Source organism: Salmo salar, chromosome ssa19, assembly GCF_905237065.1.
Source record: "Salmo salar chromosome ssa19, Ssal_v3.1, whole genome shotgun sequence".
Lineage (NCBI taxonomy): Eukaryota > Metazoa > Chordata > Actinopteri > Salmoniformes > Salmonidae > Salmo > Salmo salar.
In genome coordinates this window covers 81,241,302-81,261,847 of record NC_059460.1, presented here as the reverse complement: position 1 = coordinate 81,261,847, position 20,546 = coordinate 81,241,302, and the positions used below count along the sequence as shown (strand labels likewise).

General features: G+C 46.0%; 1 protein-coding gene across 3 annotated transcripts in view; it reads left to right on the top strand.

Annotated features, from left to right (window-relative positions):
- Positions 1-157: 157 nt before the first annotated feature.
- Positions 158-20,546, top strand: part of LOC106579705 (late secretory pathway protein AVL9 homolog) — a 54,985-nt gene continuing 34,596 nt past the window's right edge. For all 3 annotated transcript variants that reach the window (XM_045702803.1, XM_045702804.1, XM_045702802.1), the window contains exons 1-4: positions 158-394; positions 10,988-11,108; positions 15,516-15,604; positions 20,362-20,433. In XM_045702803.1, the coding sequence (XP_045558759.1) occupies positions 311-394; positions 10,988-11,108; positions 15,516-15,604; positions 20,362-20,433 (366 nt within the window). In that variant the 5' untranslated portion in view covers positions 158-310. The remainder of the gene's footprint in view (positions 395-10,987; positions 11,109-15,515; positions 15,605-20,361; positions 20,434-20,546) is intronic.

The window sequence follows — 20,546 nt, the reverse complement described above, 5'->3', positions numbered from 1 at the left end:
ATGGTTAATGAATATGTACAAGGAATCATACATTCAATGATCTGATGCAGCCCAAACAGAATAGAAAATTTAAAAAAAACAATCATAAAAGAGTTATGCCCAAACGGTGGCGCTTCATTTTGCGTGACGTCATCCCCCTTCTGGAACAGAGAAGCGGAAGAGGAAAATCTCCCCGTGGGTTGATTATGTGACTTGCGCGACGTCGATTCAAGAAACACCAAGAGCAGCGCCCGTTCATTTCAACGCTGTTTACATTGGTCTCTCAAGTGGAAAACAACACATAACTGCCCAAATATCAGGGGGGGAGGCCATGGAGTTGAATGGCAAAGAGGAACTCAAAGGAGCCGTGTTGCATATCGTGGTAGTCGGATTTCACCACAAGAAAGGCTGTCAGGTACGTCAATCTCGTGAGGCATGTTAACTAGGTAGCCTGGGCAGTGGAGATCCATAAAGCACACTAGTGGCTGTCCAGGCTACTATTAGCAGAATAGAGTGGAGAGCTGCTTCTACTAGAAGGCTGCACTATGCGTCAAGCAGAGCATTGGGTAATGGCTGGGGGGGGAGTGAATGAGCTATTTAGTCATTTTACTGATCAGCAGCAGTAAGAACTACATATGACTACCATGCAATGGTTTATAAGTGTATTATTTGAAATGTCACAACATTTAAAAGTAGCCCATTTCTCCATCAAGGTTTTGGGCTCGTAAGAAAAGTCTTCACATGAGAATTGCACCATAAAGACTTTCAGAGAGCTGCCACTCTTTGGACTATTCAAGGAGAGTTGGGTTGATGCATCAGGTTTTTAATAGAAGAGAAGCGGGGGGGGGTGGCTATTGATAATTTCATTAGTTTCCTCATCTCTTTGTTAGGAAGAATTACGACCCAAATTGTATGTTCGGTATTTATTTATATGTATTAAAGATGATATGAATGCTATACATTAAAATGGCCAATATGGGTGCACTCAATTAGCTTAATTCCTCTGAGATCATATTATATATTATATTATATATATATATATATATATATATATATTTTTTTTTTAAACGTATGTTTCACAAATGTGAATCTAATCTGTTTCTATCTCCAGAGAAGAAGAGAACCTGATTTCAGAACAATCTGAGCTGCTGGGAGTTAAAATCCAGTTTCTTGTGCTTTTTGAAGTGGAATGACTCTGTTCTGTTAGTCACTGATCACTTGTTTTATAAACGAGCACAGATGGGACAGGCCAGCTGGGTATTTTTTGTTGCTCAGTATCTTTGTTGCATAACGCAGTTGTAAACAATTAGGGACCACCTTTTTGGTTTACCATGGTCATGCTATATTGTGAAGAACTACAATCAATGTCAATTACTGGAATGCTATAATTAGTATTAATTTACACTTTTCACTGACATGAGATCTCATCTCCTCACGGCTAAATTCCTCGCCTCTTGGCCAGAGGTTTTATTTCAACCTGCCAATGTTTGTACTGCTAGCCTATACTCCCTCAGTCCCGTGACTGTTATTAAAGAATGTATCAGACGCATATCCAAATACATCTATACACACAGTCACTGGCTGCAATGTTGTTGTCACTGTGGTTTCAAGGATTAGCCTGAAGTTTAGTGAGTCATTTGACATATTTTAAGGAGAGTTTGACAGACATGATGGACTACAAGGGCAGTGTTTACGCCTGGTCATTAACCCAGTGAAAGGTTGTGTGTGTGTGGGTGGGTGTGTGTTTGCATGCAGAAAGAGTCCACCTGCTCATTCAGTCAGGAAATGAACAGGGACAAGATAATACCTCAAGTGTATTACATTAATAATTATCTACAGAGCTTCTGAACAGAGTAGGGCCTATCCCTTATCTATAGAGAGAGTAGGGACTATGCCTTATCTATAGAGAGAGCAGGGACTATCCCTTCTGAGTTACACAATGAAGAATGGATGGGGAGATTCACCGCACATGTTTTCAACAAACCCAATTTGCCCAAAGGTCTTGTTGTAATGTTCCTGCACATGAGCCTTTATAAACAGCAGATGCTAGGCTAGGGCCTGTCCTTCGTCTGCAACCACGGACTGGACAAATTCTTCTTCTTCATTTCAGTTTGTATTAGGCTCTGTTAGTTTCTGTTCCTAAAACTGTTTCTAGGTTATTTCTAAGTACTCTTCCCGTCAGGAACCATCGAGCCAGCGTTCCATGCCAGCATAGGTATCTCTGATTGTCTTGGCAATTCTCACATTATGTGCTTTTTCCTTCTTTTTTTTAAATCACAAACCATTTTTTTATTTTTTGTTAAAATCATGATGATTTTATTCCCTTTTTAGACCTGTACATGCCTCCTGTCAGACTCTATGATGTGTGAAGCGTGACAACATCTTGGAGTCGTTATACTGTCAGACTCTATGATGTGTGAAGCGTGACAACACCTTGGAGTCGTTATACTGTCAGACTCTATGATGTGTGAAGCGTGACAACACCTTGGAGTCGTTATACTGTCAGACTCTATGATGTGTGAAGCGTGACAACACCTTGGAGTCGTTATACTGTCAGACTCTATGATGTGTGAAGCGTGACAACACCTTGGAGTCGTTATACTGTCAGACTCTATGATGTGTGAAGCGTGACAACACCTTGGAGTCGTTATACTGTCAGACTCTATGATGTGTGAAGCGTGACAACACCTTGGAGTCGTTATACTGTCAGACTCTATGATGTGTGAAGCGTGACAACACCTTGGAGTCGTTATACTGTCAGACTCTATGATGTGTGAAGCGTGACAACACCTTGGAGTCGTTATGCTGTCAGACTCTATGATGTGTGAAGCGTGACAACACCTTGGAGTCGTTATACTGTCAGACTCTATGATGTGTGAAGCGTGACAACACCTTGGAGTCGTTATACTGTCAGACTCTATGATGTGTGAAGCGTGACAACACCTTGGAGTCGTTATACTGTCAGACTCTATGATGTGTGAAGCGTGACAACACCTTGGAGTCGTTATACTGTCAGACTCTATGATGTGTGAAGCGTGACAACACCTTGGAGTCGTTATACTGTCAGACTCTATGATGTGTGAAGCGTGACAACACCTTGGAGTCGTTATACTGTCAGACTCTATGATGTGTGAAGCGTGACAACACCTTGGAGTCGTTATGCTGTCAGACTCTATGATGTGTGAAGCGTGACAACACCTTGGAGTCGTTATACTGTCAGACTCTATGATGTGTGAAGCGTGACAACACCTTGGAGTCGTTATACTGTCAGACTCTATGATGTGTGAAGCGTGACAACACCTTGGAGTCGTTATACTGTCAGACTCTATGATGTGTGAAGCGTGACAACACCTTGGAGTCGTTATACTGTCAGACTCTATGATGTGTGAAGCGTGACATCTTGGAGTCGTTATACTGTCAGACTCTATGATGTGTGAAGCGTGACATCTTGGAGTCGTTATACTGTCAGACTCTATGATGTGTGAAGCGTGACAACACCTTGGAGTCGTTATGCTGTCAGACTCTATGATGTGTGAAGCGTGACAACACCTTGGAGTCGTTATACTGTCAGACTCTATGATGTGTGAAGTGTGACAACACCTTGGAGTCGTTATGCTGTCAGACTCTATGATGTGTGAAGCGTGACAACACCTTGGAGTCGTTATACTGTCAGACTCTATGATGTGTGAAGCGTGACAACACCTTGGAGTCGTTATACTGTCAGACTCTATGATGTGTGAAGCGTGACAACACCTTGGAGTCGTTATACTGTCAGACTCTATGATGTGTGAAGCGTGACAACACCTTGGAGTCGTTATACTGTCAGACTCTATGATGTGTGAAGCGTGACAACGCCTTGGAGTCGTTATACTGTCAGACTCTATGATGTGTGAAGCGTGACAACACCTTGGAGTCGTTATACTGTCAGACTCTATGATGTGTGAAGCGTGACAACACCTTGGAGTCGTTATACTGTCAGACTCTATGATGTGTGAAGCGTGACAACACCTTGGAGTCGTTATACTGTCAGACTCTATGCTGTGTGAAGTGTGACAACACCTTGGAGTCGTTATGCTGTCAGACTCTATGATGTGTGAAGCGTGACAACACCTTGGAGTCGTTATACTGTCAGACTCTATGATGTGTGAAGCGTGACAACACCTTGGAGTCGTTATGCTGTCAGACTCTATGATGTGTGAAGCGTGACAACACCTTGGAGTCGTTATACTGTCAGACTCTATGATGTGTGAAGCATGACAACACCTTGGAGTCGTTATACTGTCAGACTCTATGATGTGTGAAGCGTGACATCTTGGAGTCGTTATGCTGTCAGACTCTATGCTGTGTGAAGCGTGACAACACCTTGGAGTCGTTATACTGTCAGACTCTATGATGTGTGAAGCGTGACAACACCTTGGAGTCGTTATACTGTCAGACTCTATGATGTGTGAAGCGTGACAACACCTTGGAGTCGTTATACTGTCAGACTCTATGATGTGTGAAGCGTGACAACACCTTGGAGTCGTTATGCTGTCAGACTCTATGATGTGTGAAGCGTGACAACACCTTGGAGTCGTTATACTGTCAGACTCTATGATGTGTGAAGCGTGACAACACCTTGGAGTCGTTATACTGTCAGACTCTATGATGTGTGAAGCGTGACAACACCTTGGAGTCGTTATACTGTCAGACTCTATGATGTGTGAAGCGTGACAACACCTTGGAGTCGTTATACTGTCAGACTCTATGATGTGTGAAGCGTGACAACACCTTGGAGTCGTTATACTGTCAGACTCTATGATGTGTGAAGCGTGACAACACCTTGGAGTCGTTATGCTGTCAGACTCTATGATGTGTGAAGCGTGACAACACCTTGGAGTCGTTATACTGTCAGACTCTATGATGTGTGAAGCGTGACAACACCTTGGAGTCGTTATGCTGTCAGACTCTATGATGTGTGAAGCGTGACAACACCTTGGAGTCGTTATACTGTCAGACTCTATGATGTGTGAAGCGTGACAACACCTTGGAGTCGTTATACTGTCAGACTCTATGATGTGTGAAGCGTGACAACACCTTGGAGTCGTTATACTGTCAGACTCTATGATGTGTGAAGCGTGACAACACCTTGGAGTCGTTATGCTGTCAGACTCTATGATGTGTGAAGCGTGACAACACCTTGGAGTCGTTATACTGTCAGACTCTATGATGTGTGAAGCGTGACAACACCTTGGAGTCGTTATACTGTCAGACTCTATGATGTGTGAAGCGTGACAACACCTTGGAGTCGTTATACTGTCAGACTCTATGATGTGTGAAGCGTGACAACACCTTGGAGTCGTTATGCTGTCAGACTCTATGATGTGTGAAGCGTGACAACACCTTGGAGTCGTTATACTGTCAGACTCTATGATGTGTGAAGCGTGACAACACCTTGGAGTCGTTATACTGTCAGACTCTATGATGTGTGAAGCGTGACAACACCTTGGAGTCGTTATACTGTCAGACTCTATGATGTGTGAAGCGTGACATCTTGGAGTCGTTATACTGTCAGACTCTATGATGTGTGAAGCGTGACATCTTGGAGTCGTTATACTGTCAGACTCTATGATGTGTGAAGCCTGACAAGACCTTGGAGTCGTTATACTGTCAGACTCTATGATGTGTGAAGCGTGACAACACCTTGGAGTCGTTATACTGTCAGACTCTATGATGTGTGAAGCGTGACAACACCTTGGAGTCGTTATACTGTCAGACTCTATGATGTGTGAAGCGTGACAACACCTTGGAGTCGTTATACTGTCAGACTCTATGATGTGTGAAGCGTGACAACACCTTGGAGTCGTTATGCTGTCAGACTCTATGATGTGTGAAGCGTGACAACACCTTGGAGTCGTTATACTGTCAGACTCTATGATGTGTGAAGTGTGACAACACCTTGGAGTCGTTATGCTGTCAGACTCTATGATGTGTGAAGCGTGACAACACCTTGGAGTCGTTATACTGTCAGACTCTATGATGTGTGAAGCGTGACAACACCTTGGAGTCGTTATGCTGTCAGACTCTATGATGTGTGAAGCGTGACAACACCTTGGAGTCGTTATACTGTCAGACTCTATGATGTGTGAAGCGTGACAACACCTTGGAGTCGTTATGCTGTCAGACTCTATGATGTGTGAACCGTGACAACACCTTGGAGTCGTTATACTGTCAGACTCTATGATGTGTGAAGCGTGACAACACCTTGGAGTCGTTATACTGTCAGACTCTATGATGTGTGAAGCGTGACAACACCTTGGAGTCGTTATACTGTCAGACTCTATGATGTGTGAAGCGTACATGATACAGACAACCCCTTGGAGTCGTTATACTCTGACATATGGAGTATGTCTAGATTCTAAAATGCAATTTTTCACATTTAAAGTACCTTTTTTGATTTTAGTTAATTTTAAGACATTGATTGGAACAATATAGACATCTATCTATCCTATCTATCCTATCTATCTATCTATCTATCTATCTATCTATCTATCTATCTATCTATCTATCTATCTATCTATCTATCTATCTATCTATCTATCTATCTATCTATCTATCTATCTATCTATCTATCTATCTATCTATCGTTTTCTAATGATCAGTTAGCCTTTTAAAATGATAAACTTGGTTTAGCTAACCATTGGAACACAGGAGTGATGGTTGCTGATAATGGGCCTCTGTACGCCTATGTAGATATTCCATAACAAATCTGTCGTTTCCAGCTACAATAGTCATTTACAACATTAACAATGTCTACACTGTATTTCTGATCAATTTGATGTTATTTTAATGGACAAAAAATATGCTTTTCTTTAAAAAAAACTAGGACATTTCTAAGTGACCCCAAACTTTTGAACGGTAGTTTGTGTGTGTGTTTATTTATTTATATTTGGGAAACTGAGCGAACTGAAGGCAAGCACACAGGGGAAATACAAAAACATTATACAGACGAGTGACAGAATTGGTGGATTCAGAGGAAAGATGTCTTATTGAAGAGAGAATCTTTCAAAAGTGAACTCTGCCCTGTTCCCTCGGCTCTGCATGTTTCTAACAGACGACGGCATCAGTGAGTGTCCTACACGAGTGATGACTGCTCACCTCCAACACTCGGAAGAGCACTTTGGGACCTACACTGAAACGGATCATGTAAAGTGTTAGTCCCATGTTTCACGAGCTCAAATAAAGGATCCCAGAAATGTTCCATACACACAAAAAAAACATATTTTTGTGCACAAATTTGTTTGCATCCTGTTAGTGAGTATTTCTAAATCTACCTGACAGGTGTGGCATATCAAGAAGTTGATTAAACAGCATGATCATTACACAGGTGCACCTTGTGCTGGGGACAGTAAAAGGCCAATCTAAAATGTGAAGTTTTGTCACACAAGACAATGTCACAGATCTCTCAAGTTTTGATGGAGCGTGCAATTGGCATGCTGTCTGCAGGAATGTACCACCAGAGCTGTTGCCAGAGAATTGAAGGTTAATTTTTCTACCATAAACCGCCTTCAATGTCATTTAGAGAATTTGGCAGTAGGTCCAACCGGCCTCACAACCGCAGACCACATGTATGGCCACACAGTCGTGGGTGAACAGGGAGTACAGAAGGGGACTAAGCACCCTGTTGTGGGGTGGTCCATGGGTGGCTTAGGACCTTTTCTTTGGATTCCTTATGTCTGTCATTGGTAGGATGAAGTTTGGATGTTAGGTACTCCTATAATTATGTGAATCCTGTAAATTAAAAGAGACAATTTGGGTGCAATTTCAACAAAATAATATTGCAGGAATGCTAATCTTTTATATTTTTCTAACTGAGGAACTAGTTCAGAACGATCTGAAATGGAGGATCCGTGGCTTGCTGAAAATGACATGGAACGCCCCAGTTTCTATTATTGCAGTGTGTTCTCCCATATCTGGACTGCATGACAAATAGCACCCTATTCCCCATGTAGTCCTTAGCCTTGGTCAAAAGTAGTGCACTATATAGGGAATAGGGTGCCAATTGGGACACACCCTCAGTTTTTTTTTTTTTTCTTCCTAGACTACAGTTTTCACAAATCAATCTTGTACAGCTGCAATGGAATTTATGTAGCTAATGTTGCCTGACAGTAAATAATTGTTAACGAACGATGTGCTGTATTATTTGCCAGGTTATGGCTGTTTGGCTTTTCTCCTGCAGAGACGGGCATCTTGTTTAACTAGATTGTGAACAGCTGAGTTTATTACAGGACCTTGAACATGTTCCTTACTTTATCCAGACCATTGTGAATAGCCCTCTTCATCTGGGCTGCTGTTATGCGTGTTGTCCTGACTCTACACTTCCTCGTGTTGTCCTGACTCTACACTCCCTCGTGTTGTCCTGACTCTACACTCCCGCGTGTTGTCCTGACTCTACACTCCCGCGTGTTGTCCTGACTCTACACTCCCGCGTGTTGTCCTGACTCTACACTTCCTCGTGTTGTCCTGACTCTACACTTCCTCGTGTTGTCCTGACTCTACACTCCCGCGTGTTGTCCTGACTCTACACTCCCGCGTGTTGTCCTGACTCTACACTCCCTCGTGTTGTCCTGACTCTACACTCCCTCGTGTTGTCCTGACTCTACACTCCCTCGTGTTGTCCTGACTCTACACTCCCGCGTGTTGTCCTGACTCTACACTCCCGCGTGTTGTCCTGACTCTACACTTCCTCGTGTTGTCCTGACTCTACACTCCCGCGTGTTGTCCTGACTCTACACTCCCTCGTGTTGTCCTGACTCTACACTCCCTCGTGTTGTCCTGACTCTACACTCCCGCGTGTTGTCCTGACTCTACACTTCCTCGTGTTGTCCTGACTCTACACTCCCGCGTGTTGTCCTGACTCTACACTTCCTCGTGTTGTCCTGACTCTACACTCCCGCGTGTTGTCCTGACTCTACACTCCCGCGTGTTGTCCTGACTCTACACTCCCGCGTGTTGTCCTGACTCTACACTCCCTCGTGTTGTCCTGACTCTACACTCCCGCGTGTTGTCCTGACTCTACACTCCCGCGTGTTGTCCTGACTCTACACTCCCTCGTGTTGTCCTGACTCTACACTTCCTCGTGTTGTCCTGACTCTACACTCCCGCGTGTTGTCCTGACTCTACACTCCCGCGTGTTGTCCTGACTCTACACTCCCTCGTGTTGTCCTGACTCTACACTCCCGCGTGTTGTCCTGACTCTACACTCCCGCGTGTTGTCCTGACTCTACACTCCCGCGTGTTGTCCTGACTCTACACTCCCTCGTGTTGTCCTGACTCTACACTCCCTCGTGTTGTCCTGACTCTACACTCCCTCGTGTTGTCCTGACTCTACACTCCCTCGTGTTGTCCTGACTCTACACTCCCGCGGGTTGTCCTGACTCTACACTCCCGCGGGTTGTCCTGACTCTACACTCCCGCGGGTTGTCCTGACTCTACACTCCCTCGTGTTGTCCTGACTCTACACTCCCTCGTGTTGTCCTGACTCTACACTCCCTCGTGTTGTCCTGACTCTACACTCCCTCGTGTTGTCCTGACTCTACACTCCCGCGTGTTGTCCTGACTCTACACTCCCTCGGGTTGTCCTGACTCTACACTCCCTCGTGTTGTCCTGACTCTACACTCCCGCGTGTTGTCCTGACTCTACACTCCCGCGTGTTGTCCTGACTCTACACTCCCTCGTGTTGTCCTGACTCTAAACTCCCTCGTGTTGTCCTGACTCTACACTCCCTCGTGTTGTCCTGACTCTACACTCCCGCGTGTTGTCCTGACTCTACACTCCCTCGTGTTGTCCTGACTCTACACTCCCGCGTGTTGTCCTGACTCTACACTCCCGCGTGTTGTCCTGACTCTACACTCCCTCGTGTTGTCCTGACTCTACACTCCCTCGTGTTGTCCTGACTCTACACTCCCGCGTGTTGTCCTGACTCTACACTCCCTCGTGTTGTCCTGACTCTACACTCCCTCGTGTTGTCCTGACTCTACACTCCCTCGTGTTGTCCTGACTCTACACTCCCTCGTGTTGTCCTGACTCTACACTCCCGCGTGTTGTCCTGACTCTACACTCCCTCGGGTTGTCCTGACTCTACACTCCCTCGGGTTGTCCTGACTCTACACTCCCTCGTGTTGTCCTGACTCTACACTCCCGCGTGTTGTCCTGACTCTACACTCCCGCGTGTTGTCCTGACTCTACACTCCCTCGTGTTGTCCTGACTCTAAACTCCCTCGTGTTGTCCTGACTCTACACTCCCTCGTGTTGTCCTGACTCTACACTCCCGCGTGTTGTCCTGACTCTACACTCCCTCGTGTTGTCCTGACTCTACACTCCCGCGTGTTGTCCTGACTCTACACTCCCTCGTGTTGTCCTGACTCTACACTCCCGCGTGTTGTCCTGACTCTACACTCCCTCGTGTTGTCCTGACTCTACACTCCCGCGTGTTGTCCTGACTCTACACTCCCGCGTGTTGTCCTGACTCTACACTCCCTCGTGTTGTCCTGACTCTACACTCCCTCGTGTTGTCCTGACTCTACACTCCCGCGTGTTGTCCTGACTCTACACTCCCGCGTGTTGTCCTGACTCTACACTCCCGCGTGTTGTCCTGACTCTACACTCCCGCGTGTTGTCCTGACTCTACACTCCCGCGTGTTGTCCTGACTCTACACTCCCGCGTGTTGTCCTGACTCTACACTCCCGCGTGTTGTCCTGACTGTATGATCTCTTGTTTTCCCTGTCTTATTTTAAGCCCCAGGAGTAAAACAGAAGATTAAATAATGACTGAATAAAGACAGAATTGCTTTCTAGTGGAGTCATTTTAGCTACTCCCTGGCCTGTGCTGAGCCAATCTGATCCATGCCTAAGATGGATAGCATTTTGAACTGTGTGTGTAGGTTAGTAGGATGGATCGTGAGTACTGGATTCTAGGTGCTGGTTTCTAGGTGCTGACTTCTGCAGTGTTTTCTCTCTCTTCCTCAGGTGGAATACTCCTACCCTCCTCTCATCCCTGAGGAGGGCCATGACAGCAACAACCTGCCTGAGGAGTGGAAGTACCTGCCTTTCCTTGCCCTGCCTGACGGAGCACACAACTACCAAGAAGGTACATAAAACCCTGACCTTTACCCTGACCCTTAACCCTGCCTGACGGAGCACACAACTAACAAGAAGGTACATAAAACCCTGACCCTAACCTTTACATAAAAACCAAATGGCACACTTCCTTTTATAGTGCACTACCTTTTGACCAGGGCCCATAGGGTGCAATTTGGGACACAACCAGATACTTCCTCTTTTTTTCTTTCCCCATCTCTCCTACCTGTGTTACTACACCGCTCCTGACAGTTTAACAATGAGTCTACTGTCACATTTGGCCCCGTCGTATTCACCCTGGTTGAGACTCTGTTATCACGTCTCAGACACCTTACTTGCTAAAATAAGGGTGAAATAAATCTGCTGATGATGAGTCATCATTACCTCTGTGGAAAAATGGACAGCTTTGTCATCTTGTTTGGCTAACTGGGCTACTGCAGTAGTGCTCATGTTAGAATGTGAAATCAGCAGGAATTTGTGTTGGAAATGAGAGTTTAAAGCTAGTTAGGTCATATAGACTAGCTGTGGTGCAGCGTGTGACTGTGTTGTTCTGTTGGGTAGTGTTGACTTGAGGCCCTCCGTCTTGGCAAGCCTCTTTCTGTTGTTCATGATGTCACCGAGGCCAACGGGCCAATGGGCCGTTAGCTAGTCAGCACTCACTCATCATGTGATCTGATTTTCCTTTTAGTCTGCTACTGACCTGGTCCTGTTGTTAAGCAGTACAGAGGGAGGGAATGGACTCGATTCACAGTAATATTTTGCAACACATCCATTTCTTTCAAGGGGGATATGTAACGGTTAGTAAGATGAGAAAGCTGAATAATATTATAGATATGAAGTCTGTGTTATGCATATGGTCTACATCTGTATTAGTAAACATGAGTAGTTTAACCTGTTAGGGCTAGGGGGCAGTATTGACACGGCCGGATAAAAAACGTACCCGATTTAATCTGGTTACTACTCCTGCCCAGTAACTAGAATATGCATATAATTATTGGCTTTGGATAGAAAACACCCTAAAGTTTCTAAAACTGTTTGAATGGTGTCTGTGAGTATAACAGAACTCATATGGCAGGCCAAAACCTGAGAAGATTCCATGCAGGAAGTGGCCTGTCTGACAAGTTGTGTTTCATCTTGGCTCTTTTTATTGAAGACTGAGGATCTTTGCAATAACGTGACACTTCCTATGGCTCCCATAGGCTCTCAGAGCCCGGGAAAAAGCTGAACGATATCGAGGCAGGCTCTGGCTGAAACACATTATCACGTTTGGCAAGTGGCCGATCAGAGTACTATGGGCTTAGGCGCGTGCCCGAGTCGACCCCATGCTTTATTTTCTTTCGTCTGTTTACCTAAATGCAGATTCCCGGTCAGAATATTATCGCTTTTTTACGAGAAAAATGGCATAAAAATTGATTTTAAACAGCGGTTGACATGCTTCGAAGTACGGTAATGGAATATTTAGAATTTTTTTGTCACGAATTGCGCCATGCTCGTCACCCTTATTTACCCTTTCGGATAGTGTCTTGAACGCACGAACAAAACGCCGCTATTTGGATATAACAATGGATTATTTGGGACCAAACCAACATTTGTTATTGAAGTAGAAGTCCTGGGAGTGCATTCTGACGAAGACAGCAAAGGTAATAACATTTTTCTTATAGTAAATCTGGCTTTGGTGAGTGCTAAACTTGCTGGGTGTCTAAATAGCTAGCCCTGTGATGCCGGGCTATCTACTGAGAATATTGCAAAATGTGCTTTCACCGAAAAGCAATTTTAAAATCGGACATATCGAGTGCATAGAGGAGTTCTGTATCTATAATTCTTAAAATAATTGTTATGCTTTTTGTGAACGTTTATCGTGAGTAATTTAGTAAATTCACCGGCAGTGTTCGGTGGGAATGCTAGTCACATGCTAGTCACATGCTAATGTAAAAAGCTGGTTTTTGAAATAAATATGAACTTGATTGAACAAAACATGCATGTATTGTATAACATAATGTCCTAGGGTTGTCATCTGATGAAGATCATCAAAGGTTAGTGCTACATTTAGCTGTGGTTTGGGTTTATGTGACATTATATGCTAGCTTGAAAAATGGGTGTCTGATTATTTCTGGCTGGGTACTCTGCTGACATAATCTAATGTTTTGCTTTCGTTGTAAAGCCTTTTTGAAATCGGACAGTGTGGTTAGATTAACGAGAGTCTTGTCTTTAAAATGGTGTAAAATAGTCATATGTTTGAAAAATTGAAGTTTTTGCATTTTTGAGGTATTTGAATAACGCGCCACGGGATTACACTGGCTGTTGAGTACCTAGCCCATAGAGGTTAACTACACTCCGGTATGTGTACAACCAGATTGTTTCAATCTCTGTACTGTACAAGTCCTCACCTATTCCATGTTTTACACTGTAGGCCCTGAAGTGTCGTCAGGGAGTGATTCACTGGCTGCTTGTTGGCCTGGTGCATAAACCTCACCGATGCAGTCCATTTTTATTAGGGAGTGATTCACTGGCTGCTTGTTGGCCTGGTGTATAAACCTCACCGACGCAGTCCGTTTTTATCAGGGAGCGATTCACTGCAGTCGGGCTATAGAAGAGACGACAACATGAGACCGACTCATACATGGGACAGTTCATGAGAGTAGAGCAGGGCGGTGCATAGTGCTGCTGAGGAGAGGAAGCTAGCAGACTACAGCTGTGGCTCTTCATATGTCCTCGGCTGTGCCGTTGCTCTGGTCCAGGGTGTTACATGCTGCTTGCTGACGCTAAAGGCTCAGGGTCAGCAAGCCGCGAGTAACGCCTTGGACCAGAGCTAGCTGTACTGTGCCGTCCAGTCTGTCTGCCCCTGACCTGTCTCTGGCCTTGTTGCTGACAGAGACGTGTCCCTTGGTTACGGAGACGTGTCCCTTGGTCGCGGAGACCTGTCCCTTGGTTACGGTCGCGGAGACGTGTCCCTTGGTCGCGGAGACGTGTCCCTTGGTCGCGGAGACGTGTCCCTTGGTCGCGGAGACGTGTCCCTTGGTCGCGGAGACGTGTCCCTTGGTCGCGGAGACGTGTCCCTTGGTTACGGTCGCGGAGACGTGTCCCTTGGTTGCGGAGACGTGTCCCTTGGTTACGGAGACGTGTCCCTTGGTTGCGGAGACGTGTCCCTTGGTTACGGTCGCGGAGACGTGTCCCTTGGTTGCGGAGACGTGTCCCTTGGTTGCGGAGACGTGTCCCTTGGTTACGGAGACGTGTCCCTTGGTTGCGGAGACGTGTCCCTTGGTCGCGGAGACGTGTCCCTTGGTCGCGGAGACGTGTCCCTTGGTCACGGTCGCGGAGACGTGTCCCTTGGTTACGCTCTGTGTCCCTGACTGTAGCTCTGAGAGGGAGGATGCCTCAGCAACATTAGTAAAACAACTCCGTCTCTTACCGTCGTCATGGCCACCGGCCTCCTGATCCAAAGCCCAGATTCTCTGATCTAATTGAATGATACTTCCAAAGATCCTCGTATACATTCACATGATCCATTACAGATGTAGTCTAGTGGACGCCTTTTTAATGTTGTTGTAGTAGTAGTCAGTACCAAAAACATCCTGACTCCTCCATCAAACCGACAGATCCGTTGTGGAAGCCTTACGTAAGTAACTGTATTATTAACTGTCAAATGTTCCTTCTTCCATCTCATCAGTTTATTGAGGAATATGAGCGTGTGATTTTCAAACGTTTGACATTTTATTATTTACAGGTCCTTAAGGCTAACGATGTTTTGGTGCTGATGACGACAACAGAGGGACGATGACAAGTTATTTTCAGAGTCATCTTTAGTAGCTACAAAACAACAGATGCTCACTTTAATGTGTAGTTCATTTGCTAGTGCTGAAATTGCTGTTGACGTTTTTTTTAGTTGTTTGGCTAATTAACTAAGGAGCACGTTACGACAGATCTCAGATCAGAGAGATATGTAACTTAGCTACATTTGTACGTTTTAGTCATTCAGCAGACTCTCTTTATCTGGAGCGACTTACCGTTCATGTACGTCTAGTAGGGGAACACGACCACATGTTATTGCAGGTAGACCATTCATGTACGTCTAGTAGGGGAACACGACCACATGTTATTGCAGGTAGACCATTCATGTACGTCTAGTAGGGGAACACGACCACATGTTATTGCAGGTAGACCACATGTTATTGCAGGTAGACCACATGTTATTGCAGGTAGACCACATGTTATTGCAGGTAGACCACATGTTATTGCAGGTAGACCACATGTTATTGCAGGTAGACCACATGTTATTGCAGGTAGACCACATGTTATTGCAGGTAGACCACATGTTATTGCAGGTAGACCACATGTTATTGCAGGTAGACCACATGTTATTGCAGGTAGACCATTCTTGGAAATAGCAGGTCATGATGTGATTTTGTTATTTTCTCAGACACGGTGTTCTTCCATCTCCCTCCTCTCACTGGAGCAGATATGAAGTGTGTGTATGGAGTCTCCTGCTATCGTCAAATAGAAGCTAAGGTTGGTTCCTCTTCACGTCTCTACCGGCTGGTCTACAGAGGACCGCTGTACTACAGAGTAGAGTCTATACCGGCTGGTCTACAGAGTAGAGTCTATACCAGCTGGTCTACAGAGGACCACTGTACTACAGAGTAGAGTCTATACCAGCTGGTCTACAGAGGACCGCTGTACTACAGAGTAGAGTCTATACCAGCTGGTCTACAGAGGACCGCTGTACTACAGAGTAGAGTCTATACCGGCTGGTCTACAGAGTAGAGTCTATACCAGCTGGTCTACAGAGGACCACTGTACTACAGAGTAGAGTCTATACCAGCTGGTCTACAGAGAAGAGTCTATACCAGCTGGTCTACAGAGGACCACTGTACTACAGAGTAGAGTCTATACCGGCTGGTCTACAGAGGACCACTGTACTACAGAGTAGAGTCTATACCGGCTGGTCTACAGAGGACCGCTGTACTACAGAGTAGAGTCTATACCAGCTGGTCTACAGAGGACCGCTGTACTACAGAGTAGAGTCTATACCAGCTGGTCTACAGAGGACCGCTGTACTACAGAGTAGAGTCTATACCAGCTGGTCTACAGAGGACCACTGTACTACAGAGTAGAGTCTATACCAGCTGGTCTACAGAGGACCGCTGTACTACAGAGTAGAGTCTATACCAGCTGGTCTACAGAGGACCGCTGTACTACAGAGTAGAGTCTATACCAGCTGGTCTACAGAGGACCGCTGTACTACAGAGTAGAGTCTATACCAGCTGGTCTACAGAGGACCACTGTACTACAGAGTAGAGTCTATACCAGCTGGTCTACAGAGGACCGCTGTACTACAGAGTAGAGTCTATACCAGCTGGTCTACAGAGGACCGCTGTACTACAGAGTAGAGTCTATACCAGCTGGTCTACAGAGGACCGCTGTACTACAGAGTAGAGTCTATACCGGCTGGTCTACAGAGGACCACTGTACTACAGAGTAGAGTCTATACCAGCTGGTCTACAGAGGACCGCTGTACTACAGAGTAGAGTCTATACCAGCTGGTCTACAGAGTAGAGTCTATACCAGCTGGTCTACAGAGGACCACTGTACTACAGAGTAGAGTCTATACCAGCTGGTCTACAGAGTAGAGTCTATACCAGCTGGTCTACAGAGGACCGCTGTACTACAGAGTAGAGTCTATACCAGCTGGTCTACAGAGGACCGCTGTTCTACAGAGTAGAGTCTATACCAGCTGGTCTACAGAGGACCGCTGTACTACAGAGTAGAGTCTATACCAGCTGGTCTACAGAGGACCACTGTACTACAGAGTAGAGTCTATACCATCTGGTCTACAGAGTAGAGTCTATACCAGCTGGTCTACAGAGTAGAGTCTATACCAGCTGGTCTACAGAGGACCGCTGTACTACAGAGTAGAGTCTATACCAGCTGGTCTACAGAGTAGAGTCTCTACCAGCTGGTCTACAGAGTAGAGTTACCAGCTGGTCTACAGAGTAGAGTCTATACCAGCTGGTCTACAGAGGACCACTGTACTACAGAGTAGAGTCTATACCAGCTGGTCTACAGAGGACCGCTGTACTACAGAGTAGAGTCTCTACCAGCTGGTCTTCAGAGGACCGCTGTAATACAGAGTAGAGTCTATACCAGCTGGTCTACAGAGGACCACTGTACTACAGAGTAGAGTCTATACCAGCTGGTCTACAGAGTAGAGTCTATACCGGCTGGTCTACAGAGGACCGCTGTACTACAGAGTAGAGTCTATACCGGCTGGTCTACAGAGGACCACTGTACTACAGAGTAGAGTCTATACCATCTGGTCTACAGAGTAGAGTCTATACCAGCTGGTCTACAGAGGACCACTGTACTACAGAGTAGAGTCTATACCAGCTGGTCTACAGAGGACCGCTGTACTACAGAGTAGAGTCTATACCAGCTGGTCTACAGAGGACCGCTGTACTACAGAGAAGAGTCTATACCAGCTGGTCTACAGAGGACCACTGTACTACAGAGTAGAGTCTATACCAGCTGGTCTACAGAGGACCACTGTACTACAGAGTAGAGTCTATACCGGCTGGTCTACAGAGGACCGCTGTACTACAGAGTAGAGTCTATACCAGCTGGTCTACGAACCGCTGACTACAGAGTAGAGTCTATACCGGCTGGTCTACAGAGGACCGCTGTACTACAGAGTAGAGTCTATAACGGCTGGTCTACAGAGGACCACTGTACTACAGAGTAGAGTCTATACCAGCTGGTCTACAGAGGACCGCTGTACTACAGAGTAGAGTCTATACCATCTGGTCTACAGAGTAGAGTCGATACCGGCTGGTCTACAGAGGACCGCTGTACTACAGAGTAGAGTCTATACCAGCTGGTCTACAGAGGACCGCTGTACTACAGAGTAGAGTCTATACCAGCTGGTCTACAGAGTAGAGTCTATACCAGCTGGTCTACAGAGGACCACTGTACTACAGAGTAGAGTCTATACCAGCTGGTCTACAGAGTAGAGTATACCAGCTGGTCTACAGAGTAGAGTCTATACCAGCTGGTCTACAGAGTAGAGTCTATACCAGCTGGTCTACAGAGGACCGCTGTACTACAGAGTAGAGTCTATACCAGCTGGTCTACAGAGTAGAGTCTATACCAGCTGGTCTACAGAGGACCGCTGTACTACAGAGTAGAGTCTATACCAGCTGGTCTACAGAGTAGAGTCTCTACCAGCTGGTCTACAGAGTAGAGTCTATACCAGCTGGTCTACAGAGTAGAGTCTATACCAGCTGGTCTACAGAGGACCACTGTACTACAGAGTAGAGTCTATACCAGCTGGTCTACAGAGGACCGCTGTACTACAGAGTAGAGTCTATACCAGCTGGTCATTAGAGGACCGCTGTAATACAGAGTAGAGTCTATACCAGCTGGTCTACAGAGGACCACTGTACTACAGAGTAGAGTCTATACCAGCTGGTCTACAGAGTAGAGTCTATACCGGCTGGTCTACAGAGGACCGCTGTACTACAGAGTAGAGTCTATACCGGCTGGTCTACAGAGGACCGCTGTACTACAGAGTAGAGTCTATACCATCTGGTCTACAGAGTAGAGTCTATACCAGCTGGTCTACAGAGGACCACTGTACTACAGAGTAGAGTCTATACCAGCTGGTCTACGAGGCGACTACAGAGTAGAGTCTATACCAGCTGGTCTACAGAGGACCGCTGTACTACAGAGAAGAGTCTATACCAGCTGGTCTACAGAGGACCACTGTACTACAGAGTAGAGTCTATACCAGCTGGTCTACAGAGGACCACTGTACTACAGAGTAGAGTCTATACCAGCTGGTCTACAGAGGACCGCTGTACTACAGAGTAGAGTCTATACCAGCTGGTCTACAGAGGACCGCTGTACTACAGAGTAGAGTCTATACCGGCTGGTCTACAGAGGACCACTGTACTACAGAGTAGAGTCTATAACGGCTGGTCTACAGAGGACCACTGTACTACAGAGTAGAGTCTATACCAGCTGGTCTACAGAGGACCACTGTACTACAGAGTAGAGTCTATACCATCTGGTCTACAGAGTAGAGTCGATACCGGCTGGTCTACAGAGGACCGCTGTACTACAGAGTAGAGTCTATACCAGCTGGTCTACAGAGGACCACTGTACTACAGAGTAGAGTCTATACCAGCTGGTCTACAGAGTAGAGTCTATACCAGCTGGTCTACAGAGGACCAATGTACTACAGAGTAGAGTCTATACCAGCTGGTCTACAGAGTAGAGTCTATACCAGCTGGTCTACAGAGTAGAGTCTATACCAGCTGGTCTACAGAGTAGAGTCTATACCAGCTGGTCTACAGAGGACCACTGTACTACAGAGTAGAGTCTATACCAGCTGGTCTACAGAGTAGAGTCTATACCAGCTGGTCTACAGAGGACCACTGTACTACAGAGTAGGGTCTATACCAGCTGGTCTACAGAGTAGAGTCTATACCAGCTGGTCTACAGAGGACCACTGTACTACAGAGTAGAGTCTATACCAGCTGGTCTACAGAGTAGAGTCTATACCAGCTGGTCTACAGAGTAGAGTCTATACCAGCTGGTCTACAGAGGACCACTGTACTACAGAGTAGAGTCTATACCAGCTGGTCTACAGAGTAGAGTCTATACCAGCTGGTCTACAGAGGACCACTGTACTACAGAGTAGAGTCTATACCAGCTGGTCTACAGAGTAGAGTCTATACCAGCTGGTCTACAGAGTAGAGTCTATACCAGCTGGTCTACAGAGTAGAGTCTATACCAGCTGGTCTACAGAGGACCACTGTACTACAGAGTAGAGTCTATACCAGCTGGTCTACAGAGGACCACTGTACTTCAGAGTAGAGTCTATACCAGCTGGTCTACAGAGGACCACTGTACTACAGAGTAGAGTCTATACCAGCTGGTCTACAGAGGACCACTGTACTACAGAGTAGAGTCTATACCAGCTGGTCTACAGAGTAGAGTCTATACTCATTTCTCGGTGGTTGTTTCCTGACTGTCTGCTGACTGTCTGCTGACTGTTTCCTGTCTGTTTCCTGATCTGTTTCCTGTCTGTTTCCTGACTGTTTCCTGTCTGTTTCCTGTCTGTTTCCTGTCTGTTTCCTGTCTGTTTCCTTTCTGTTTCCTGTCTGTTTCCTGTCTGTTTCCTGTCTGTTTCCTGTCTGTTTCCTGTCTGTTTCCTGACATGTCATTAGGTTCAGGCATCAAAGCGTTTTGTTGTTTTTCTTTTTCAGTCCCTGAAGGTCCGACTGGCTGACGTCACCAGGGAGACGGTCCAGAAGAGTGTGTGTGTCCTCAGTCGAGTGGTGAGTGTGTGTGTGTGTCCTCAGTCGAGTGGTGTGTGTGTGTGTGTGTGTGTGTGTCCTCAGTCGAGTGGTGTGTGTGTGTGTGTGTGTGTGTGTGTGTGTGTGTGTGTGTG